General features: G+C 35.8%; 1 protein-coding gene across 4 annotated transcripts in view; it reads left to right on the top strand.

Annotated features, from left to right (window-relative positions):
- ATRNL1 (attractin like 1) overlaps positions 1-26,355 on the top strand; it is a 433,916-nt gene that overhangs the window by 151,774 nt on the left and 255,787 nt on the right. For all 4 annotated transcript variants that reach the window (XM_053949025.1, XM_053949022.1, XM_053949023.1 and 1 more), the window contains exons 21-22: positions 5,674-5,726; positions 25,960-26,054. In XM_053949025.1, coding sequence (XP_053805000.1) covers positions 5,674-5,726; positions 25,960-26,054 — 148 coding nt within the window. The remainder of the gene's footprint in view (positions 1-5,673; positions 5,727-25,959; positions 26,055-26,355) is intronic.

Below are 26,355 nucleotides of genomic sequence, written 5' to 3'. Positions count from 1 at the left end.
CTTCAGCAAAATAAAGATTATATTGCAGGGTAAAAAATGCAGTAATAATTAGCAAATGAGCCTAGTCTCTGAAAATCACAAAACAGTCATTAACATTGCTTATAATGCCTCTTTTTCATTAAATATGTCATCTAAATCTTAGCACTTCTGTAGAAGGATGATGCTGTTTCTGAATCTTTTAAACATGCTTGAACTCTCAAAACATGACACTTGCTGCTGTATTGTAGGTGCTGGTTGTGTGGTTCCTCACTTTCCTTGCTGCTGGCCATGTGGATGGTCAGAAGATGTGGTTGTTTTTGGGCATTTCTATGTTGAAGGTATGGATGCCAAGCAGGCCTAAATCAAGACCTAAGTCTTGACCACATCTAAATGTGAATTGTGCTTTCAGGTATCAGTCACTCACTGCTCTGGACCAGTTACAGCCTCAGCTGTTCTTGGGTTCTTGCTTTCACCCATGAGTCACCACTCTTGAGCTGAAAATCAGCAGTTTCTGTGGCATCACTTACAAAATGCTATTAATTACAGCCAGTTACATCTATTGACTGTAGTTAAGCACATACCTCAGTTTATTTTCTCATTGCTGGAAATGTACTGTAAGAGTAGGATGACTTTCAAGAAGAGATAACCAACAGGCAGCATAAAAAACTGTGTGTGAATCGGAACTAAATGTTCATCAACTGCCTCATAATTACCTGCAAAAGGTGCAGTCAGCATCATGGACTTATTTTCAATGCTGAGGATGTAGTAATACACAGTAGTATGGAGTAATTCTTTGTATCCATTTATGATACCACGGGGCTTACCATGGGACTAGAGAAGTCTTAGGTTTAACCTTGCAACACTGTTTGAACATCAGCTGCAAGGTGTCCAAATCCAAATATCCAGATTTTTGTTACGTAAATAACATTTCACTATTCAAAACCCCCATAGCATCATGCCACTGTAGAACCAGGAAAGCAGAAAAAAACCAAGAGCCACTTGGGCAGGATTAGGAACTGGGGACAAAGGGATCAGAAGCAGATCAGTGATGGAGGACAAAAGCAGCAAGACCACTGCGTAGAAAGGGGACAGCATGAGGAGGAAAGGCTAGGACAGAGGTGAGCAGTAGTCCTGGAAGCTGTTCTGACTCAATCAAAAGCTGGGGCAAGTAATCAGTCTGGGATTAGGAATACTCTGCTAAAGCAGACAGTCTTAATTTATTGTGAGCCTCTTGTAGACACAATGCTGGGAACCTGGGCAAAATCCCAAACCTGTTTATGACTAGCTATAGATCAGCCAGGTGACAGCTCTTCCCCAGACACTGTGGAAGTGGTCTGTTAATTTGCAAGGACAAAATATGAGGTAAGGGTCATAAATATCTATATTATATAATATGCTGTAACTGTGTAGTTGACAAGCCTTGGTCTGGGCCAGAACTAGATAAAACTGTGTCAGCAAGGAACCAGCTGAATAAAATAATATTGTCTGTTGGAGTGGCCTTCCCTGAGAATTTGGTATTAAAAACAAACACAGCTAAAGGAAAGTCCAACTGTGCTTAGGTTTGTTTTCCCCTATTCATCTTATTTTTCTTCACTTTTAATTGAAAGGAAAGATTTAACAATTAGTGGCAGCAGCAGAACTGCAGAAACTTCTGCCTTCACCATGAAAGGTTAAATGAACTGTTATAGGAAGGTTTCCACGTGATCACATCACTTGTCTACAAAGCTGGCGATCTAGGTTGGTGTTATATTGATAGTTTTCCTCAGGTGAAAAGCTTGAAGGTTTGCTCTTCCTTAAGGGCTATACCAGTAAGAACAATAAAATTAGGCATATAAAGATATGTATTCCTCTGCTGTTAGTTCCTTTGCCTTCTTAAGCCTGCAAGGTACAGAGCACAAGAACATACACATTGCTAAGCTGCAACAAAAGGTTGTTTGTAAACTCTGTCTTACAAAGAAGCCTTTCATTCATTAAAAAAAACCCAAATCTGTCAGTCTTACTGTAAACATGTACTCATTTCCATACATTTACTGTATTTAAAGAGAAAGTGAGACATTGTCTTGGTCAGAAGCATGAGAACAATTATTTTTTAAATGCATTTGTCAATAACTTCTATTTTGAACTTCCATAAAATCCAGGGAGATAAAAGGAAGTGAAAGAAAGTGGTTCAGTTTTGAAAGGATAATTGAGGGAGAAGTTGGGAAATAAGTGCTAATAGCAGGCCATCCAGAGGTCAGTGAGCTTGATGAATTGAATACTTTTGCATTGGAACAAACCATAGAACTTGTACATAACCTAATAGGAGCCTTCCTCCATTTGTCCTTGTAAATGGGAGCTGAGTCTTTGGAGTCCTGCCAGAGTGGAACTGCTCATTCATTATGACTACTTAAAGCAAATGATCATGGCCCTATGGCACATAAAATAATGAGTGTAGCTCCCATTTCTCCGATATGAGGCATATATTATGCTTCACATATGGTCCAATGTGTGCTGGCTTTTGGAAAAGGTACAAAAATTACTACAATGAGTAAAGCTCATAAGGAAATAATTCAGCGAATAGGAAATTTTGTAATTGGAACCATAATCAGTGACTAATGCAGAGCAATATGTATGCTAATAAAATAGGAGAGGATTAAAAGACAAAACTAAATTTAATCGAAACCCAGCATACATGCTCATGTGAATAATTTCAGATATATTCTTAATCCTATTAGTTTCATTTTTTCCCTCCACTGAAAACCAAGTGTTTAAGTAGTATCTTCCATTTAAATTAAAGCAGGCTTCCCTAACTAGCAAAAACTCCACCTCATGTTATTCCTGATATACATTATGGAAGTGTTCTGCATGAAAGGCCTGGCTACAAATGGCATAATAAACCAGCTGTTTTCATGAGAGGGCAGAAAAAGAGCACAGATAACAGGTAAATCTCATGTCCCTTCAGTTACTGGGGTTCCTGTGTGCCCGCAGCACTGGATGAACCTGGTTTTTCCCTCTGTACAGGTGCTGTCCATGGAGATGTTCCTCCTCCCTCACTTCCTGTGGTGCCTTTTCTCCTGTGCCCAGGCAGAGCCCTGTGTCAGCTCCTGTTAGGCTGGGATAGCACCCACCAGGGCTCTCTCCTGCCCAAAATCATTCCCTCCTTCCGTACTTCCATGAGGCTCCCAACACAGAGAGTATAATATCTATGATAATACATCAAAATATTTTGCTGTGGTATAATTCACTGTTCTTTTTTATTTACTGTGCATATTTTATCATTCCATCGCACATGAAAGGGCTGTAAAATTGCATTGCCATTTTGTTTTCACAATGTTTGAAGGTCACTTCTCTAATTGTCAGGGAATTGGTAATTATTTGGATTTGAATGAATACTTGTATATTGCAACATATTTAGAACCTAGTAATTTTTGTATTAACCATTCCTTTGTATGTTCTTGTAAGTTATGAAGTCTGTCTTATGTTAGATGGAGTTTATAGATATTTTTATTTCATGTATTCGTGTTCCTGTTTTTTTCTGTGATATAAATAGAAATAAAAATGCAAGGAAGGTATATGTGATGCTGGAAATCCCTGGGTTCTGGCACTTATTGATCTACAGGAGATGGTTGCATCTGATTAGAAGGGCAGCTGAATGGAGAAGGGAAATCGTATGGAAACAGCTGTCTTTTTTCATTAAGATTTTCAAAATTAAAAAAAAAAAAAACCCAGACCTTTATTCTCAGGGTCAAAACACCACAGGTGAGTGCTGTGACTGGGCAAGAGTTCAGAGAGGAATTTGTTTATTTTCTCCCCATGGAAAAGTTATTGTTGTTGGGAGTTGGATATTGCTCTTCCATGTCATACACAGGCCAGTGCCATTAGCAGTGAGCAGCAGGGGAAGTTTCTTGCCCTCATCCTCAGACTCTAAATAGAGTTATTTTTTATATTTTTTTCCCTTCAGGTATAAAACTCCCAGCATATTCTAAACACTGGCTACATTTAATCTACTTTGCATTTGAAACAATTCAAGAGGAAAAATAGTCCTCTTCCAATGTTATTATAATTTGCTACATGATACACTGTCTCATTTATGTGGCAATCTTACATAAAGAAAAGTGAATTATTTTAAACCCTTGATTTAAAAATGGTCCCTTTCCTGTAGCTCTCTTTCAGAATTCCAAACCTAAAAGCCCTTTCAGACATGAATATATTTTTTACTGTTTCAGTAGCAAGCTGTTCTTTGTAGAATGTTTGTCATGTTTAGAAAAAAACTTTTTCAGGCAGACCAATTTTACTATTTGAGAGATTTTCTCCTTTTCAAGTACATGCAAGGGAGTTACTTCAGGATCAGACTCTCTTCTAAATTCTTAATTCTGTCTTCCAAATTATAAATTCTGTGGAAAGGACTGTAGGGTGAGAGTGTCTTTGTGAACAAGACCACAGATTGTGTTCTGCAGTTAGACTTGAAGCATAGGGGGGGTTTGTTTTCTTGGGGATTAATTATTACAATTATTATATTAAAAAAGTGTTCAATTTCTGTATAGTTGACCCTGCAAAGAGTTCTCATGCTAACTGGGATCAGGAGTGCACTAGGGCAGAGTCCAGAACATATTTTTTCTACTTTTTGATTTTATTGCTACTGCTGATTATTTTCTTTATGGTATTGTAACAAAGAGTCAAAGAGATTTTCTGCTTATTTTTTAACAAAAATGAGTATGTTAGGAATCACCAGTTAGAAACTATTGAGGAAGCCAGCAGAAATGCAAACATCAAAATATTTTAAAATCTGAAACTTGTTAAATGATATGACATCCAAGTTAGAATGTATTTTTAATACCAATCACAAATAACAGCAAGAGTATCTCCTTCCAAATTAAGTTTGTTAGAATAAAGTAATGAAAAGATAGTCCAAGATACTAAATGATTCAGATTACCCCAGGGAAAATATTTGTATGAAATGTAATAGGCAGTGATTAGCTTTCTCTTTGTTTTGTGAATCTTTCTGTATATTTAAGAGAAAACTGTAATCTTGCTGGAGACTTCCATGAAATAGCCAAGGAAACCTAAAGCAGATTAATCATTTTCTAGTAAGATATTTGGCATTTTTAGAGTAATGTTATATAACTGAATTTGCACTGAATTTCTGTAGGATATTTCATGTCTCTGAAAATAGCTATATATCTCATCTTATTCAATAAGAAAGCTATTTCTCCAGCCCTTATCATGTACATGTCTTGTCAGCAGCATCAGTACATCATATTCAGTTTGAATTTCACCTGGTGCCCTGGGTGGTCAGTGAAGAGGAGCAATTGCCACTGAAGTTCATGGGAGTTAAGTAGCTGAGATGCTGCTGTGCCAGATCAAAACCAGGGAGAGAATCAGCTGTGACTGGGTGGACAGGGATAAGGAGATTCAGTGCTTAGGGTGGCTGCAGAATTCCTGCCCTGAGTCCTGCAGCAGGCACCGACTTCAGGCAGGTGGCTGAAGCTCTTTATTCAAGAGCCTGGCCACTCTGGGTTTCCTACGTGACAGAGAGCTGCCTCCAGAAAGTAGCACGCCCTCATTTAAGAACTATATTGAATACTTATTTGCATGTATTTGTGTTGGTAGTACTGAAACTCATGCTATTTGAATAAATATTCTAGCTGCGTTTTTATTAAAGCTGTACTGTGTTTAATGGGAATGTTTGGTTTTGTCTTTTTTTTCCCCCTGCAGCTGTGACTCTGAAAATAGGTATCTTGGAAATCCACTTAGGGGAACATGCTACTGTGAGTACTTGTATTTTTAATGCTACATATTGAAATGCTGATTACATATTATATGATAATTTCATTTCCTTGGAAAAACAAAATAAGTTCCTGGAGATTTTCCAAAATTGAGCACATTGATATTTTGACTGAAAAATAAAATGCCCTACTGGCCTTCTCTTACTTTGTCCACAAGAACACAAATTAAAGTCTACCAAAAGTTGATTCCTTTCATCTGGCTTAGAGGGACTGACCAAACCACGGGGTTATTCTCTGTATCTCATCACATGTGAATGAAAGGAATAGTAATTGTGTCAATGCTTTAAAGGCAGAATTTGTGATGGAGAAATGCAAATAGTATAAACAGCACTATTCCCTGGGACATTCTGAGTGGTTTAGCCAGTCTGCCTCCCAGGGACATGAGACACAGCTCCTCTCCACAGTGTCATAAAAGGAGGCTGTGTGTTGTCTCCATGTTCTTAATGTTGTAGAAAAGGTGCCTCTGGCAAATTTACTCTGAAGCATTGCAGTTTTGATAGTCTTAGTGAAGGACCTGAAGGGATGAGAATGCTTATTACCCATGTGCAGAAATCCCTTAGTGAGCTGTGCCAATTTTACTATGCCAATATCAAGTTCAATAGTAATTTTAATCATCATAAAAACAGATGGGATGCTGGAGAACACTATTTTAGTGTTCTGTTTAGCTTTTGTGACTTTTGCACGTACCTGCTCTGTGTCAGACAATTGAATCCATTTGTCTGTTGTTTCTAAAATCATCCCTACTTCAAACTTGAATTTATACATAAAGACAGATGTCTGAACACACTTATAACCTCTCTTCTGATTTTTGGTCTTGTTTTCTTAGCATTTTATTTTACAACATATACAACAATTTTATTTTAGAGTCTCTTTAAGGCATCATTTACCTAATAAAGGAATGTTTATTTTCTTTGCTAATCTTTCTTACCTTATATGGTCTGCATCTGCAAGGTATGTTTTACAGAACAGAATAGTAAATTGCATATTATATTACAGATGTTGACATATCTCTAGGCCTAAAACATTTATTCCTCCTGCCAGCTATTAAAGAACATTGGTGTGGTTTTTTTTGATTTTTTTCCTCTCAGACAACATAAGTTCGAATGCAATACTTTAAGCTGGAACATAAATTTTAAATATTGTAGACCAAGTTGAAAATAATCCCTAAAACTTAAAGATACTCTGGATCAATAAATTCAATTCCATTTGTTGTTTTTTTGCATTAGAAAAACATCTTACTTTAAAACAGAAATATCAATATTTAGAAGAATAATTTTTTGTATCTATATAATAAATAAATAATTTTTTTTAGGTTTAGAGTGAGTACATGAGAAGTTCATACTTTGAACACAATTATATATAGGCCATTTTGGATATGTGTGTCAACGTTTGTTTTGTCCTTTAAAAATAAATATTATTAAATTTAAGAGATTGAAAAGAAATGACAGTAATGAGATTTGTAGACCTCAGGCACCTCCATGAAAAAACCTTATTTTTTTGCTATCATGTTTCAGGCTGGGTCTATAAATCATGTTGGAGACAAATTGTACTGTATTCAAGATGCCCTTTCACCTTTAACTCACTACTGTTATTTGTCTTCTGTCAGATTTCAAAATATTTTAAAGATCTTGTTGTTTTGAAATGATACATTTTCTTTTAATACTTCCAGCCTTTTAAAGTATCCCATATAAACAATTCTCAGAGTTATTTTATTGTAGTAATAGGCAGACTGCATTGATTTGCTGGATGGTGCATCATAATGGGAAATAATCTTAATTTTTGCATAACTGACTGGCTTAAGATTTCGATGACAGTTTCTTATCAGCACAGTCCATTTCCTGCTAAATCATGTATTAAAAATATATATACACACATCATGAAGAGATTTGTTCTATATTCTAATTTGTTCTATATTCTAAAATATGTCCATACCATGTTTCAGTTTTGTGCAAGACAGGCATTTGGATGGTATTTTTTCTGTGCTTTATTTCACTCCTCATTAAGAAACTTCCTCTTTAGACACTTAAAATGTCACTTTACTTTTCCTTGAAGAGTATTTTTTACAACACATGACTATTATTGCTCAAGAGGGGGAAAAATAAATTGTATGTATTTATGAGCAGCATAAGGTTGTGAGAAATTAAAATTCTAGGCACATCTGTTTCTATTACTTAGAATAAAAATCAGTGAATGCAGATAATAATTTGCTGCATGGTTAGGATCTTCTTCAGGAAAAATTTTAGTCACATGCTTGAGTTTAGCTATCTTCAAAATGACCAGTTTTAAGTATTTAAATTTTGCCCTTTTTTTCACTTGTGGAAATACTGCCCTAAATTGGAATGCTCTTCTGAGCAAAACTTCAGGATTTAATCCCAAGTGTCTAGATAACTTTCTTGTGATACTGGATGACCTGGATTTCTCTTTAGCAGCAGGATGTGCACTGAGGAATGCCTGTTGCCTTACAGAACTTTCTGCAGCTTGGGATGCTGTGAATATTTGCTACCCTGTGGAATCTCAGCTGGTTTCATCTCCTCCAGCTCTCTGCCAATCTTACTTAGTCCTTGCCTAGTCCTCTGCTCCCTCTTGCCTGTCATTGCCATCCTTGAGCCTAGGAAGGGGGAGCAGGCTGGTCTTGCTGCAGGTAGCGACATCAATGGTTTAAGAGGGTAAATGAAAACAGAGCTTGCCACTGGGAGAGCACAGGTTGTTTTAGTCTCTTCATTATTTGTTTCCTTTCATGATGATGTAGGAAAGTAAACAGAATTTGAATTCTGTACATGGATGGTGTTGTGGTTGAAGAAGTGATCTGAGCACAGATAAAAACACAGGAAGATTACAGATGGGTCTGGCATGATTGAAAATGAAATTTACATAGGAGGTAACACTGAAATGTTGTAGAGACTTTATCTAAATACAGATACTATGCCAAAAGTATAAACAAGACAGAGCAGCAAAGCCATCAAATCCTAGAGATCAGAGGAGCAGTGCTTTAAACATCAGATTTCATTCTCATATGACAATTCCAAACATGGCAGCACTGGACAAGAGTAGTTCTGCTTTAAATTATGAAAACTTAATAGAAGTGGAATAAGAAATGTGTAATTGGGCATGCAGTAGTGTATTATCCATCTTGTGTGAAAATCATTGTACATGGCTTTTTAAAAATTATTTTAATATCATTCTTTGTCACTGAATTGTGTTATTGAAAAAGCACAACTTCTTGGAGAGCAAGAGAATGAGAACAAGCCTCATAAATATAGAAATTAGAAAAGTACTGTATGTATAAGAATGTGTGAGCAGCTGCATGATGATCTATCTATTCTAGTACCCTGTTGTCAGGAGTGGCTGAACACAAATGCCACAGGAAGATTGTAGCAAATGGACAAACATATAGTGGTAATTCTCTCTTTACAGCCAACAATTTGCAGCTTAGAACTTCACAAGAGGAAGGATTTTTTGACCTGGAAGTGTTCAGTGTGCCATGGCTTAGGAATATCAGAGGAGACCGTATCAAAGATTTCTTATACAAAATAAAAATAGTATTAATGCAAAAGAAAGCTTCGTGATTTTAGTTTTGTTTGGCCATGTAAACATCCTTGTTAACTGAGGACAGGTCTGCTTCTGGATTGTCTCTGTATTTCAGGACAGGGAGGCTCTGCATCCCTAGACCTTTCTGTTGGGAGCCAATCTTGCCGTGAATGATCGGAAGCTGATTCAATCCACAGAAATGAATCCTGAGTGGAGGCCAGAGATGGTTGTGCAGCTGACTTATGCATGTACACAAACCATAAATACAACATTTTGTCATGATACATTTGTATTGGCTGTTGTTTTTGCTCCATGGTGTCTGGGCCAGCGTGATGGATGGCAGTGACACCTCGATAGCAAAGTGTGCATCCAAATGACTGCATTAGTTCTTCACACATCAGCATTAGGAATGCATTGCTGTCAGAGTCTGAGCTCCTGGGTGCAAGGGAACACGCAGCAAAACCAGATGGTTTTAGACAGATTGGGAGGAATCACTGGGAAAAATGCCACTTCTGTGATCTTCACTTGGGTTGTATACAGACACAAAGCTTTAAATCATAAATGGAGAAGTGGTTAATCTGGTGTTCCAGAGAAAATGAAAGTTTAAATTTACAATTTGTGATGTGTTACAATGCACGGTTTGAATTATAGGCATGCTAACAATCACTTGTTTTGAGAGGATGTGGTACTTTCTACTATAAACCTCTCTTAGATAGCTATAATTCTAAGGTCAAAAACTTTCCAAATGTGTGGCTTATGCACATTATTTTGAATTCCAATGCAACATATCAAACAAGAAGTACAACTGATTCTAATATTGCTACATGCAGAAGCATAAAAGCTTACAACAAATCAGTCTTGCCAGTATAAATCACATTGTTTGCCTGCATGTAGTTAGAATTTTCATGAGCTGAGCGCTCAAGATTTTCCTATTCGTCCACTAAGAAAATTCCTAGCTAAGACAATGAAGTTGAAAAAATGCACATGGATTTAGATACCTTAGCTTCCCCCCTACCCCCCCCCTTTTTTTATCCTTTTAAACAAATGTTTAGAAGCATTTTTGTATTCTTTCTGGGTAGCACCATTGACAGGGAAGAGCTTTTCCATTTGCTCCTGCAGACTGGTTGCTGTTTTAAAACAGGCAGCAATTGTGAATTACAAGGCAGCACACTTTGCAGTGGGAAACTTTCAGGCATTCCAGAAGATTTCCTTAGCAATGTAGAGCCAGAATGTAGTCACATTGTAAAAAAATTGCTATAAATGAACAATTTTTATTCATCTATTGCTCATCTTTTGGCTGGACAGACAGTTTTGTGGGACTGTGACTATCTATGAATGCAAAGAAAAATCAGGTGAAGCTTACCTTTGCATTATATATATATAGATATAGATTATGTAGATATAAATATATATGTATATGTATGTATTATAGATCCAGTGTAACACTGTAGAATTTCCCATACTGCAGTACTGGTCTGCTTTTAGGGATTAGAACCTGACCTTTGAGAAGGATTAGAGAACCTAAAACTTAAGAGGTCATGAGGGATGGGTCATTTGCAAAAAGAATTAAACTGGGGAGGGACTGAACCACTTGCAGCTTTTTGTGGAATTAAAGCCTATTTATTGATCATATGCCCCTGATCCAGATATTTGTTGGATTTCTAGCCTTTAAAAAAGAAGAGGTCTTAATATCTATATATAAAAAGGTTGAAAGAATGTACAAATTTTATTTTAACTGTTTTGTAGGTGTTTCCTTCCAGAGCTCTTTCTTTTTTCTCTTACCTTAGTGTTTTATGGGATGTCATTTCGGGATGGCTTCACACAGGGACTGACCAACACTCTCAGCTGTTCTTCTGGGATGAAACATGCAGGGAAGGAAGGTGGTAGGCCCATCTGCAGGAGCCTTTGGGGTCAGGTGTGCACATTCCACTGGCACCTCTGAGTTTTCCACTGAGTCTTATGGATGTACAGGGAGGAAATAGAAAGCCAGAGAGCACACTGCAAAGTTTAGCTTATATATAAGAAAACCCCAACATTATTACTAGCAGGAAAACAGTAGTCATAGTGGGTTTTTTTTTTTTTTGTTTTGTTTTGTTTTTTTTTTTTTTAATTCTTAATGGCTCAATTTTATTAGTTGCTCTTTTTCTCCCTAAAGTAAACCACAGGAAAGAATATGTGATCTACTAAACATGTTGCAATGACTTTTTTGGGATTGACCTGAATAATTGGTTTATGGCTTTGCTCTGCCATTCTAAACTCTGAGCCATAAAATCATTATAGCTGATAAGACTATGGCTTCTTTCCTTGGTATAAATACAGACAGGATAGCAATAAGCAATTCCCTCAGTATGTCAGCAGCTCACAAAGATGAAGAATGATACTTTCATGTGCAAAATTGGTGAGAAACTATGAAATGTACATTCAGTAAAAACTCTCAAGATAATATCTGGTGTCTGTGCAGGGAGCTGGGGACAAAAAAGCAAATTTTGCTTCTGGCTGAAGAGCCTCATAAGGATTCTAGTCCAGTCCTGGAGCTGTATTCGCCCCACTAGTGCTGACACATCAGGATTTCAGAAAGGGAAAAGTAAAGAAAAGTGCTAGTCCATACCTATTCTCCATACAATTGCTGTATAGTTAATTTGTATTTCAATTTAAAACTTTTAAACCATATTGTTATGCAGTGTATGTGGTGCCTGAAAAGAAAAAAACCTCAAACACTTATTTCTTTTATCTGCTTTATTAAAAATTTGTCTAACTTGCTAAAAATTAAGAAGTCTAATTACTTTTTCATATCTGGTCTTTGGACTAGAGACTTAGTCTTAAATTCTTTTTTTTTTGCAGTAGTAGTAACTAGAAAGATTGTTTAATTATTAAGTGTAGATAATGTATTACAACTTCCAATGAATTTTTATAACTATCAGCTCAATACTGTCTCAAAGCAAAAGGATAAGAAAATACACTCTTATTTATGTTGTCAAAATACAATTTAGCCTTATTAGACCTATTGACATGGTCAGATAGTTCATCCCACCTATTTTCCTTATTATTAGAATGAATTTTTTTTCTTTCTTTTCTGGGCTTAGTCATAGCCAAAGTTCTAAAATAAGCCAATTTTTAGTAACTTTTATTATGTTACCAATGTTATAATTTAACAAAAAGGAGAATTAAAATTGTTGAAAGAAATATCTTTAAATACTAAAAACATGCATGTTGATGCATTCAGGGACTCAGAATATGACCTCTTTTATCAATAAAATTGTAAAAAAATAATTGTCAAGTAAAACGTGTTCTAGAGGTACCATAAAGCACTAGGTGGCAGACTTGTTATACTTAGAGAAGAATTAAACTCAAGAACATTCCAAGGAGAGTGTTTTAGAAGATAAATAGCAAGTAGGACTATAAGTAAAACTGTTAGCAGGGATTTTCCAGATATTTAAAAATTATGTTGAAACTTAAAGGGCATAAACAATAAATTTTAGCTCTTGAAAACGTGTTTGCTTTGGCTGAGTTGGGAGATGTAAACCAGCAGCTACCAGCTTCATTAGTGATTTGAACAATTCATGTTTCCCTTTGGGACAACATTAATTTAAACTAAATACATATTGTAATTGTAAAACTGTCATGCTTGACTTAAAATAATGAGTTCTGCCAATTATATCTAACATTGATTGACTTTGATACAGACTGAAAAAAATCTATATTATTTATAAATACAGGCAAAGTAATGACTGACATTGTCTTTTGAATATATGGACTTATACATAAAAATTCTATTTAAAACGAAATCTTCTTAGTGTTTAAAGAGTCTAGTGGAACAGATTATGGTTTAAATCAGACAATTCTTGGATGGTTTGATAAAAGATTAGCCTCAGCAAACCTACCAACTCAGAACTTATAAAGAGCAACAGACAAACACAGTCTTTGCCCTGAGCTAAAATAACTGCACAAACCAACTGTCGCCTTCCAGAGAATTAAAACAATAACCACATCTGAAGCTGAAACTCCTAATAAAGTATTGTGATCTCACCCCAGGCTCTGTGGACTCATTTGCCAAATGCTAGGTTGGCTTGCAGCTTTGTTGGACAGGCTAAAGAAACTGATTTGCTGCCAATCATTTTCAGCTTTTACTTTGACTTGGAGAATTTTTCCATGTATGTATTTATTTCTCATTTTTGTAATTAATGTTTTTTAATATTGAGAATTTTCTTTGCTTAACAAGCCATAAGTTATTTTTGAAATTAAATTATTTGCTTTCTGTGCTAGCTTTTGCTTATATACTAGTGAATTTAACCAACTGGCATCCTCTTACAGTTACTATTTAATACCTTTTGTCAAAGCAGACAAAGTAAATTTAGTGATTATTCATTAATAATAGCAGGTATACTACCCTATCTCAAAGAAGCAGGACAAACTAACACTAGTGAAACTAACTTTTTAACTGCTAAAAAGAAGAAAAAACATATTTTGCATGCAGATAAAAGTCTGAATTAGAGGACTCTTCCACAGGTGGCATAATTATTTTTTGTATTATGTTTATAATATTTTTCTTGCAATGTAATATATAGTATTACAGTAAAATAGCTATTTGTATAAAATGTGAATATTTATAGGTCTTGATGAGGCAAGAGTGGGCGAGACCTCATTCAGAAGATGTCCTTTGCTTTGTAGGGGAATTTAGCTCTTGTATGAAGCAGTGCTTTAAATGAGAAGGAATCCAGTGCGAGTATCTACAAATACACCACGTTTGATTTTGTTGCTTTATTGAGCTTGGGTTCATAGGGATGGATACTTTCTGAACCCTTGTGCTGTGAATTCAATGTGCTCTGTGTGTGTGATTCCTGAGCACTTCCCAAGGGACAGGAGCTGTCACTCCTCAGACACCTGGAGGCCTTGGAGCTTCCCGAGCCTGGAGCTGTAAGAAATAAATGCCACGGGAAAGGATCCCTCAGGCTCCCTTGGCTTTACCTTCTGACAGTCAAGGGAAAACACCCGTGGTGCTTTTGCAGTTGCATTGCTTCCCATGCTGACTGCCCAGGGAAAAGAGAATTCTTGATCAGTAGGGCTTCAAGGGAAGATCTATAGTGAAATCTTGAACCAGTTGGAAAAAACACACCCTGACTTCAATAAGTGCCCTGTGATATGAGGGAGATTTTGTGTTGGTCCCTTTGGGAGTTCTTGGTCAAACAAGTGCATTATTCCAAGTCAGCTGGAGTGTTTTCCTCTGCTGGCAAACATGGATCACTGGAGGATAGCTGAGCCTCTTCCATTAATGCAAATGTCCTGTAGTGTGAGTTCCACTGTTCAGGTGTGGGTCCTGAACCACCTAATCCTGGCACACGTGTCTGTAAGGTCCAGAGCATAGTCAGGGATATTTTCAGCTTTAGAATTAGTGCTGTGAAGCCCTTATTTGAGGGACTTTTGATTTGAGTATATGAGGGACATTTGTGGGATCATTTAAGTAAATTGGGGGTCATTTCTATCTCAAGAGGATGATAAAACCTTGGATTGTATAAACTTAAGGGAAATGTAAACTAGGTTAGATGTGGACATGTCAAATTCAACTTTGTGACTCAATAACTCATATTGCTGAAAAGTAGCCTGTGAGTCCTTGATATTCATTTATTGTCACTTTTTCTTAGCTTGAATTGTGCATAATATTTTAAAATATGTTCCAGAAATATAACTCATTGACAGCAAAGTGTAATTTGGAAGTCACTTGATATAAAGGGTAATGCTGGTATGAAATGGAAGAGCAAACTGTGTGAGGTCAAAAAGCAGCAGTGTACACTAGGAAATAGATACAATAGCAAACTAGACATTAAGGGAAAGTTGAAAAATGTATCTGTCAAAGAGTATGAAGATACACTGGTAAAGAAGTAATATATATGTATTTGATTTGTCTTTTTATGTTATGGGGAAATAAATGTACTTTACTGTGTTAGCCCCTTAAGGAAATGCCACGGCCATCAGAATAATTTTATAAAAATGACAAGCTATGCAAAATGTGGGAAGAAAAGTCTTAAAAGGGCAACAATATCACTTTTGTTTTCATCAATGATATGAGAATTTTATATTTCTACTTCTGTTGAATAGAAATACATACTACTACTGTATGTGTTTTTGAAAATGTGGCCAGAGAAATTTTAAAGTGTTAGAGCCTTTTCTGATGCTGGGAATGGCATCATGAAAGAGAACATGCAGAGGTCATTGCTAGAATGAACAGCAGAATAAATGGTGGAAAGAGAAAAATGGAAACATTCTAAGGAAGGCAGTGTATGGCTGCATCATGCAAATGTGTCACTTCATGTCTGTTGGCAAGGACTGCCTACCACAGTCTCTGGTCTCTGAAGGTCAGTTGCAGTGATATGGACAATTACTGCTTTTCAAGTACCAAGAACAAACAGAATGTTAGTATTTGCTACAGTTTGCTGTTCCTTTTTACATGCTAATGCAGTTCTCAGAGAATCCAGTTGTGCTTGATATCTGTCAATGAGTAATGGTATGTCTCAACTGGTCTGTATTAAGCTAATTTGAAAAAAGCATAAGAATAAAAGAAGAGACTTATTCTATTTGCACATTTTGGTTCACAGTAATTTCTTCCCATGGCCAAATTAAAAAAAAAAAATAGTCTTGAATAATAAAAGCACAGCTGTATTTAGTTCCTGGTTTATAGAAAAAAATAACACCAGGAAAATATAATATTTCTTTTAATGGCTGGCATCTGTTTTGGGTGGAAATCGAGTTTTCCAAGTCACTTTCAGAAAGAAGTCAGTGAGCCCTGCCATGGTGGCCAATGTTCCCTCTCTGAGGCAAAGAATAAATCTCCTCTGAAGGATGGGTGACTGCACTGGGGTTGAGGAAAACAGCCTTTACGGCTCCATTTTTCCTTCCTCCATTATATCAATTTGCTTATTTTAACCAAACTGTTTATTATTTTATGCACCTGACTGCCAGTGCTACAAATCAAATTTGTAGCAAGTGGAGGAATGTTTATTTTTTTCTGGAGATTTTCACTCTCTATTTTATTCCATACTAGGGTTGAGATATTTCCTTCTATCAGTTTTAAAGGCTGTGTAAAATGGATTAGGCAATATTACAGATATGTAATTTCATTTGTGAGTGTTTGGAATTTTAATAGTCTGTCAATATTTTTTGCTGAATTGGCGCTCAGTTCTTAGCATGAGCAATGTTATTACTGAGTGAGAATGTTATTAATGAAATCAACAGATTTTACTCAAAAAATACCTAATAGTGTTTTATAGGAAAAACTGCTTGTGTTCTTCTCTTTTTCAAAGTTGTAATGCAATTGTGTTTCTATTGCATGGAGGTGTAGCATTTTGTATTTATTACAGTACAAGTACCTGTTGTGATTTGTGATTTTAAAACAGAGGACACTGCTTGGGGACGTATAAGACGTAATTTCTATCCAGTATGAAGTGCAATTTTCTTGATCTGGGTTTATTTGCTATGAGAGATTTTACTTCTCAGAACTGACCATTTAACATGGTTTGAGAAACAGGATAGAATACAGCAAGGTGGGAACATCTCAACTTCAAGATACATTGTGCAGTTTGTACAAGTCATGCGGATACAAGCAGCATGGGGTGTGTTCTGACATTTGGGTTGTGGATTTAGGGTTTCTTAAGCAAAGTTCAACTAAATAATGAGAAAAGGGAAGGAAGAGGATTCTGAAAATGTTGGGATATTGCAGGAGCACCTATTTATCTGTGTATATTTATAGACAATTTATAAAGTGTGTGTTCTGTCTCCTTGGAAGGCCTGGGTGACAAGAGGTTGTTCTTTAATTGTTAAGATCTGTGTTTGGTTATTTGAGAAACAGGATAAAATCTCTGCTAATAAAGATGTAGAAGTTATTGCTGATTAACTTCTGACTGTTCCCAGTTTATAGCAAATCTTGACCATGTACATGTATAAAACCATAAAAAATTTAAAAATTGCATTTGTACTTCTGCCATGCCCAAATTTTCGGCATTGATCCATGTATAAATAGAAGCTTTTCAAAAAATTATTTCTAAAAGGAAATGTAGTAGACTGTTAGGGATTATACAATAAACTGAAAGTTATAAAAGCAAGATTTAAAATAGCATGAAAATCTGACTGCTTTCATTTACTACTTTCCTAGACAAGAAACATCCCTCTTTGGCAATAATACACGAAGTCAAACAATAATTTAACATTGTTGTTTCTTAGATGTGCCACTTCTGTTGTCAGAACAAGCAGATCAGAGATCTCTTCAGTGTGTAGAGACTATAAAATGAAAGCAATAAATTAGAATCAGGTTACTGTGTATTGATGCTGGTATATTAAAAAATACTGCATGTTAAGAGTTTTAATATTAATATGAGTGTTAAAAAGGTGGTGATGCGTTTAGATCAATATGAAAAAAAAATCATGGAGAGAGAAATTTGAATTTCTTCCATAATAATTTTAATGAATTTTTAAAATTGTTTTTTTATTTGCATTTTTTCCTCCCTCTTCTAACACTTCTAATACTACAAGGGTTAAGGGATTATAAAGACTGTCCAGTGTGACAAAACAAAAGTACATTTATTGAGTACTCCTTACTGTCAAGTAATAATACACTTCTGATAAGATTGTGCTCACTGTGTGAGTTCTGAAATGTTCCATCATTGGAGACCTTTTCCTGCAACTGATGTTTGGATACCTGCTGATTGGTGCACTTGCTTTTCTTTGTTGCTTCTTCTTTTGCTAATATTTTGCTCATAATTCCCTAGCCATTGCTTTCCACACTTTGTTTATAAACCATGTTCTTGAGCAGGGCTGGAAAAGGGTCTGCAGCTGTTCACAGCAAACCCATCAGTTACAGCATTTTCAGTAAAGAGTTTAATGAAATATCTAGGAAAAATAATAATTGGCAATGGTCTGGGGTTTAAAAACTTTAGGAGCATCATCTTGAGATTGCATATTTAAAAGGCCCCAGGTGACTCTATCTGTACCTCAGTTTTTAGATCTCAGCCACAGGTCCAGCCTTGTTTACCATGACATTTTCATACCTACACTTTTACTTCTGTGACAGTTATGGTGAGATACATCTCACCTAACTAGCCTTGTAAAAATTACATGTTCAGACTTAATGAACCTTCTAGGTCTTTCTATTTTCAGTAAAGAAAATCTAGAGCTACCCTTCAGAACATGGTGCATTTCTATCATCCACTGAAAGTTTTAGTCAATACAGAGTGGGCTGAGACAATTAACAAAATTTAGCTGAGTAAAATTCTAATACAGGTCAGATTTTTCTGGCCCTCCCTTAGGATCCAAACTGACAACTTATTAGACCTTTCCAAATAGCAGCTGAGAATTTAATAAGATAAAAGATTTCTATTTAAAATAAAAGTTACCCAATCTGCTCATTATGACATTAATCCCTCAGTCTTTTTGTGGGCTTTTTAGCCCAGTACAATTTTTTAAAGTATAGTAAAAGAAACAATGACTTGCTATTGCTGTATGTTTTTAAAGACTTTGAACTTATGTGAAATTCATTCTCCCATGCTCTTTCTTGAAATGGAAAAGGGCATATAAATAGTAAATGCTGCGGTTTTTTGAAGTTCATTGCGCTCTGATTACATATACTAAAATGCAAGTTTTTAGTAAAGACTTCACAGTAAATGACTTTTTGTTTTATCACAATGGACAAGTAATGTCAGGCACCAACATATTCAATATAAAAATGACATTGAGGCAGTGGATGACTGCTAGATACAGATGACAGAGGAATGAATCAGGCAGCTGCTCTGAAAGTTCAAAATAATTATCCTGACAGAAAATAGGTCTGGTGGTAACCCCCAACTTTGATGTAATACAAGGAGAATTTCATTTGGTCACAGATGAATATGATTTATAGCATTTGATAATGGTACTTGGTTTCAAAAGCAGCATTTGTACTGATGGAGAGGAATATGAATAGTTCTGTTCTCAACAAAGTCTTGCTGGAAATAGAGACCAATCACTAGGAAGAGGAGGAGAGAGACGAACTGCCTGTGCAATGAAGAGGTGAGAGTATGAATTTTAGAATCAGCATGAATAGACAGATCCTTAAATAGAAAAGTGTGGGAAGACTGACGAGTCTGAAGTTGCAATCATGATGGAGGTTCTTACAACTTTAAGTGATTTCAAGAAGTGAAAGTAGAACAGCATTAGATTTTTGAGGTTTTTATTCACAAAATAGAAGTTATTAGTTATCAGGGAAAAAAAGTGAAAAAACCCACTTTAGTCATTGATTGCGTAAAGATCATGTGATCCTCACCAAATAATTATAAAATATGATAATTAGGTTGTAGCTGAGAATGAGATTATGTTGTGTTTGGGTAGGTCTAGTTCCATGCTCTTTTTGTAAATCTGGCTGATATACATTGGAGCACTTTTGGCTTAGAGCTTTTGCTAAACTTAAACTTTTAGAGCTAAAATGAAAAGACATTTCTCAGAAATTCTGTATATGTATGAAACTGCTTTGCCATCTTCTTCAGCTTTAAAACTGTATGTTAAGAAACAGCATGAGAGGAACCATGAGAGAATGGCCAGTGACCAAAGTTAGAAAAGCCATGAATGTGTCCAGTTAGGAATGTTCTTGCGCCCTATTTGGGAACCTAGGTTCATTCTTCCCTCCTGCTGAGAGATGCAGTGGATTGGGAAGCTCTCTTGCAATGATTTGTTCAAAGGTAAAAGATAGCTCAGAAGTGGTTGTCTAGAATTTGCTCCTGATTCTTGAATTACTTAATAAACCCCCTTTATTGAAATATACTGCATAGGCAGTGGGTGCAGGATGGTGGAAGAATGAAGGCTGCTGTCACAGTAATTTTTTATTTGCTTCTTTATTAGAGCATGATTGCACAGTTTTTAATAATATTGCTATATACCAGTTCCCAAGGAACTTTCACTCCACAATGCACTGAATGAATTTGTAGGGAATGAATCAGTGATAATGTAATGGAAAGTTGAATGTGTGTTCCTTTCCTGTTTTGTTGAAAAAGTGGAAAGAATTATAATGAATGATGGAAGGAGCTGCCAAATAACAATGTTCATACGTAGTATTATATAATTCAAAGTATTATGAACAATCAAAGTCCAGGTATTTCAGATTGGCTGCTCGTTTTTAGTAGATGGTTTTGTCCTTGGTCTCTTTGTTTCATTTCCTGTCCTATAAAATGGCACTCAAATGCCTTCTCATCTTCAGTAATGTTGAAACAAATTCATTAACTTTTGTGAATAACTTAGAAAATTAAAGTGATGAATACTATAGAAAGCCACATTAGAAATTAATTCCATCTTGAGAAAAGGGCTTGTGTAGCACATAGTAAATGAGGCATGGGCCCAACACTGAGTACTGAACACGGAACAAAGTGTTGAATAGCTGCCCATTAGGGGAGCACTCACCCAAAAATAATTTACAGGCACCCTTGATTTGTAGTAGTTCATTTTACAGTCTTAATACTCCCCTGTAACATACCTTTCCATATAAAAATTTGTCACTAATTTATACTAAACATATTCAATTTAATTACCTTTTTTTAATGTAATTACCATTGTAATTATATATTCTCACAGAGTATAGAGGCGCTCTAGAAATACTGAAGAACTTCTGTCTGACCTTTTTTGCATTTTAAAAATCAGAGTTTTCTTCCAATACAAAAGTTTGAGTATGGGAAATGGTCTGTTCCTTTTTGGATATGATACAAAACTTTCATATTAAACCATATGATCCTTATCAGAAGTCATTAACCTTTATTAATGAAACAGAGAGGTCTCTTGAAAATTAACAGCAATACTAGGGTTAAAACATTGCTTTGAAATTTATTTTCCTCATTTCATTAAGCATCTTCATCTAATTATTGTTATATTCTCACACATGCTCAGTACTGTCATTTTGAATTGATTTTAATGACTCCTTTTGACTCTGAAGGCAGTCAAGGGTTTTGAAAAAATCAAAACAGAGATGTGAAAAAACTCAATAAGTCTTTGTAATATTTGACCTTTGACAATGTCAAGGTGGTATTGTGGTCCTATCTCCCAACACTTTTTTTGTACTTTAATCAATGATTTCTAAGATAAAGTGAAACAAAATGCCTGGAAACAGATATTAGACTGCTCTGGGCTGACTCCTGGCTCGGAAATACCCAGCTTGTGAATTCCAAATACTGTGCTGGGGAATTAAGGTCTGAGCTGTGGGCTGGGCTCTGAGTTTGTGGAGAGGTTTCCATTTCTTCACAAACTTTTCCCATGGAACTTTAGACATGAAAGTTCAGGGAGTTTCTAGATTTTGGCTAGGATGTGGCTCTTTAAATTCTCTCTGGCTGCTGCTTGAGTCACCTGCTTGAGTAGATTTGTTGTGTTTCTGTCTTGGTAAACAGAAACATGGAAAAGTCTCATTTGTTTAAGTAGAGGGTAAGATTGCTTATGGTGGCTTCATAAAGGCTTAAAGTGGAAACAAACCCACATGGAGTAGAATCTTAGGCTTCTCCAAATTCCTGATTACAAATATACACAACAGTATGTGTCAACAGCATATACTGTAGGTTATTTAAATAGCTATTTCTAAATTTAGTTATTATATATTTGGCTACTTATACATGTAGCTATTCAGAACAGGTCGTAGTCTTAGAACTGACTTGTAGTTTAAATTTTGTCCTGCTTTTGAGGCTAAGCTCTCTAGTTTGAATGGCACTATGAACTGGGAAATATGGTGTGATGTACTGTGTAACTGCTTAGTCTATGTGCACTTGTGATGCATTGGCATATATTATGTTCAGGAAGAGGTTTGGCAGTGGGAAGAAAAGCTGTTCTGCCTGCTTCGGTCTGCAGAAGGTGGAGCTTTCTGGAGGAGAGGGAGGTGATATTTTCCCTGGGAGCTGCTGAATACTTGTGGGGGAAGTCTCCTAAGTCACAGAATGAAACAGATGGAGAGAGTGAGGAAGGATAGTGAGACAGCAGCAGGGTGCAATGGGTAGAGTCTTCTTTATGATCCCTTTTAATTTCTATTCTGAATTTCTTATTAAATTCAGCTAATTTATATTCTTATAAATATAAGAATATTAATTTTATTTTCTTATAAAATCTAACTTAAGAGACTTTCAAAGATTTGGAGTCTTCACCTTAAGAATAAGTCCAGACAAATCTTCCTTGAAGTTTTGTGAACCTTTCTCCAGCCTATGAAGTTTCTTCAGCAAACTTCCGCAGTCCTCAGAAAGATGGGAAGGAGTGTTTGCTCAGTGTCAGTTCTTTCTTGCACCTGAGTTCATTTGTGCTGTTGAATCACACAACTGCACTTAGGCCCTGCTGTCTGCTTCATTCAGTCATGCACACCTTAGGTACCTTCCCTGAGTTAGAGTTGTCACTGAAGGGACAAGTGTTTCTGCTTTACAGCACCCAGGCCATGGCCAAGGCAGGGATTTGATGATTTGTGCTGTGGTAGGTCTCTGTGGAATCAGTGTAATTTAGAGATCCTTTGGCAACTCTGAAGAATCCCAAGGCGAGTTCTTGTGTTGGCTCTCAGAGCTGCTCTTGAAGCTGTGTTGTTCAAGGCTTTTGAGTGCTACAGAGGAGATAATGTGTGGGACTTCCTACTGAACTTTGCTGTTAATGAAGTATCAAATTGATCAACCATTAAATAATAGAGTAATTAATAACACAACAAAAAACTTTGGGATATCTCGGGTACAAAAGGAGAGCCTCTACACATAACTAACTCTTACTGTGTTTCACAATTTACTGTCGACTGTATTGTATGTAAGAATGCAATAAGAAAAAGTAGAATTAATTTTCTTATTTGTTACAGGTGGTAAATTTATGAGGAACTGTGTAGTTTAACTTCTTTTAAAAGTGTAAGGATTTTTCCTGCATTCCTTCAAACATCAGTTCATACGTTGTTGGCTTTTAACAAGTAAAACATAAATTTAAAAACCATTTAAAAATTAACCAAGAACCAAGAACTAAACAACAGCATCACCACCACCAAACCCCAGGGAAAAAAAAAGTCATATTGTTTTAAAAGTAAATGAATATTTTTTAAACTTGTATGCAGAAGAGCTGTTCATTCAAGACTGGGAGACAAGGGTCCTATGTCTGTTCCCAGTGTTATTTTATGTAGAGATATTATCTATATAGGACTGCTGTTTTTTTGGCTGGTACTCTGCATCTCTGAGAGGACACAGTCTGTGCTTAGAAAAAGACTGTGAAATATTGAAGTGGTAATTTTCCATATCTTATGAGCAAATCAATGATATCTTGTCCAGGCTTGTCAATGCTGCTTCTGGCATGTTGTAGTCCTTGCTATAGACAGAATTTCTGTGGAGTGCTTTCTGTGGGGCTGGTCTACCAAACCTTCACAATAAATCTGTTTGCAAAGATTCATGCTGAAGCAGTCATCTGTATTTTGAGGAGCTCCAAGTTGACCAGATCAGGAGATTGAACATATCTATACATTATTCCTTACCTTTTCACCTTTGTACTCATAATTATTAAAGGGTTTATTTATGAATCCATTTAATAGGGGTCAATCTTTACTTGCCATCTTTTCCTGTCCTATTACATTTAAATGTGTTCTGGTATAATGGTCATCTTATTGTTCAGCACAGAGATATGGACCAATAGTCAATGAGATTTATTAATTAGATTTGCATAACTATAGAAGTGTAGAGTAGTATTAATAAATTAATGGGGCATTTTAATTTCATATTTATTCATCTTTTGTCTTCATAAACATGCAGAGACCTGGTCAAAACTTGTTAGCTAAGACATGTAAATCAGCTTATTCTTATTTGAATAACAGAGCTATGGTGGCTAATAATAGAGAAAGTGAACTTCTCACCTTTGAATGTCATGGTAATTCCTTTCATGTCACTCCTTTTTGGGTTCCTCCACACTCAGGATATTCTATGAATCTTTATTTTGTATGTTTCCTTCCACACTCACTATAAAAAAAAAAAAAGCCAAAAACACCCTGAACAAATCCAAACCAAACGAATTTTCTTTAACTATTAAGACAATATAGTGTTTTTTTTTCTCTAAGCCAGCCTTCCCATAGGATACAACAGAGTGTGTTTTTTCAGATGATGTGTTGCTGCAGAAAAGGTGATTGTCAGCAGTAAGCAAACTATTAAATCCAACAAAAGGCTGACACAGCTTTTCTTCTGCTTTGACTTAATCTTTCACACTCTTTGTATTTACTGATTTTGTTTTTATGATCACATATTTTTTATTTGTAACACAGTTGTGTTGGTGACTAGCAGAATGTCAGCAGACCAGGGATCAAAATAATGCTTTACAATGATTCACTAAGTTGTATCACCAGAGATGACTTGCCATATTTTAACATGCATAAAATAATAATCAGAATCATGTGCTCTTATAAGTCACCTCCTTATTTCCTGTGAGAGAGGGAAAAATAGAAGCTTTTGATCCCTGTAGAGCTGTAATGGTAAAAAATTTTGAAGATTTTTTCAGTGGGATCTGAAGATACCTGCCCATGTAACACAGCATTCAAGATGCATCCACCACACCCATCTCTGGTTCACAACTGTCTGTTGCACAGGGATTATTTATCTGCTACCACAATTTACATCTCTGAGGGCTCTGCTGATTCTTAACTCTCTGCACTGAACATTTCCTGCTGGGATTCTAGATGGCTCCCTCTAAAAATTGCAACAACAGTAATTCCTGGTGACCTTTTTTTTCTTACATTTTGGAGGTGCTGGAAACCCTGATGAGTCTGCTTCTGCCCCTTCCCCTGCAGAAAAGTTCCTTTTCAATCATTCCTCAAGCTATGAGCCAAGTAAGGGTTAACCTTGTTCCTCTGGCTTTGGGAACACAACAGGATAGCTCAAGACTTCTGTTTTCTGACTTGACCCAGTCATTTTCTGCTCCTTTCAGGAGGGCTAGGCATGGGTTGGATCATCCGAAGGTGGCTGTTTCTCTCTCTGCACCTCTGCCAGCCCAGCAGATTGTTAGTGAGCAGTGTGTGGGAGCTGCCTGGCAGGCTCTGCTCCATTCATAGGGTGCAAGAAAAATATGTAGAAAAAGCCAATGAGGAGTAAAATATAAATTTTTTGAGCAATACTAACCTGGTTTCCCTAGTATGAAAAAATGATATCACTTGCCACTTAACAAAATGTTTTAAAATTCTGTCAGTTTAGAAAGGAAACACTTGATGGTCACATAATTTCTTTTCAAAGTTCTATTGTTCCATGTAGTTATTAGCAATCTTATTTACTACAATAAATAAGCCTTCATACTATATAATTTTAGTCTAGATGCAATTTTTTCCAAATTTTTTAAACTTAGTAATTAAATAGTTATTTCAGAGTGAAATTAGGAAACTAATAATGCTTTAACAACACAATACTGTGTTTTGGAATAATTATTTCACAAAGAATGGCTGGTTCAAGTTATGTCTAATTGCTGCTCTGACTTGATGATAGAATTTGTTTCTTAATTTAGTTATTTTTTCTTTATTTTTTCTTTTTGCTAACAATTTTTAATCATTTAAAGACTTTATAGTGCAAACACTTCAACAGTGAAATGCGTGTCAGTAATTCTGACTTGTAGATTTCTCCATGACTTTTAAAATCAAGGTAAACTTTTAGGTATTTGCATAATATAGAACTAATATGTATACACTTTATTTTATTATTTTAAATTTTTGTTTTGCCTACAGACAGCCTTTTGATTGATTATCAGTTTACCTTCAGCTTATTACAAGAGGATGATCGTCATCACACTGCCATAAACTTTATAGCAAATCCAGAACAGGTAAGAAAATGTTAATAATTTTAATTAAGTTTTAGAGACTCAGAATTAAGATTTCAGTTGTATTTAATGTTGATTAAAGGTTTTCAAAGTGTCTATAAGATTTTAGAGATAGTTCACATTTTTTGAGAGCTGCAAAATTAGTCCAGTGCCTTAATTTCTAAACGGTAGATGTACTTCAGCCCAATCGATACACTGAAAAATTATCAGTTGGTTTATTTTATTGTTGCTCCCATGAATAGCAAGTTTAATAACTTCCTGAGGTGAATTGAAGGGGTATACCCTTCTGCTGAGAGAACATTTT

The sequence above is a fragment of the Vidua chalybeata genome, chromosome 8 (genome assembly GCF_026979565.1).
Source record: "Vidua chalybeata isolate OUT-0048 chromosome 8, bVidCha1 merged haplotype, whole genome shotgun sequence".
NCBI classification, from domain to species: domain Eukaryota; kingdom Metazoa; phylum Chordata; class Aves; order Passeriformes; family Viduidae; genus Vidua; species Vidua chalybeata.
This window is presented reverse-complemented; position numbering and strand designations above follow the sequence as displayed.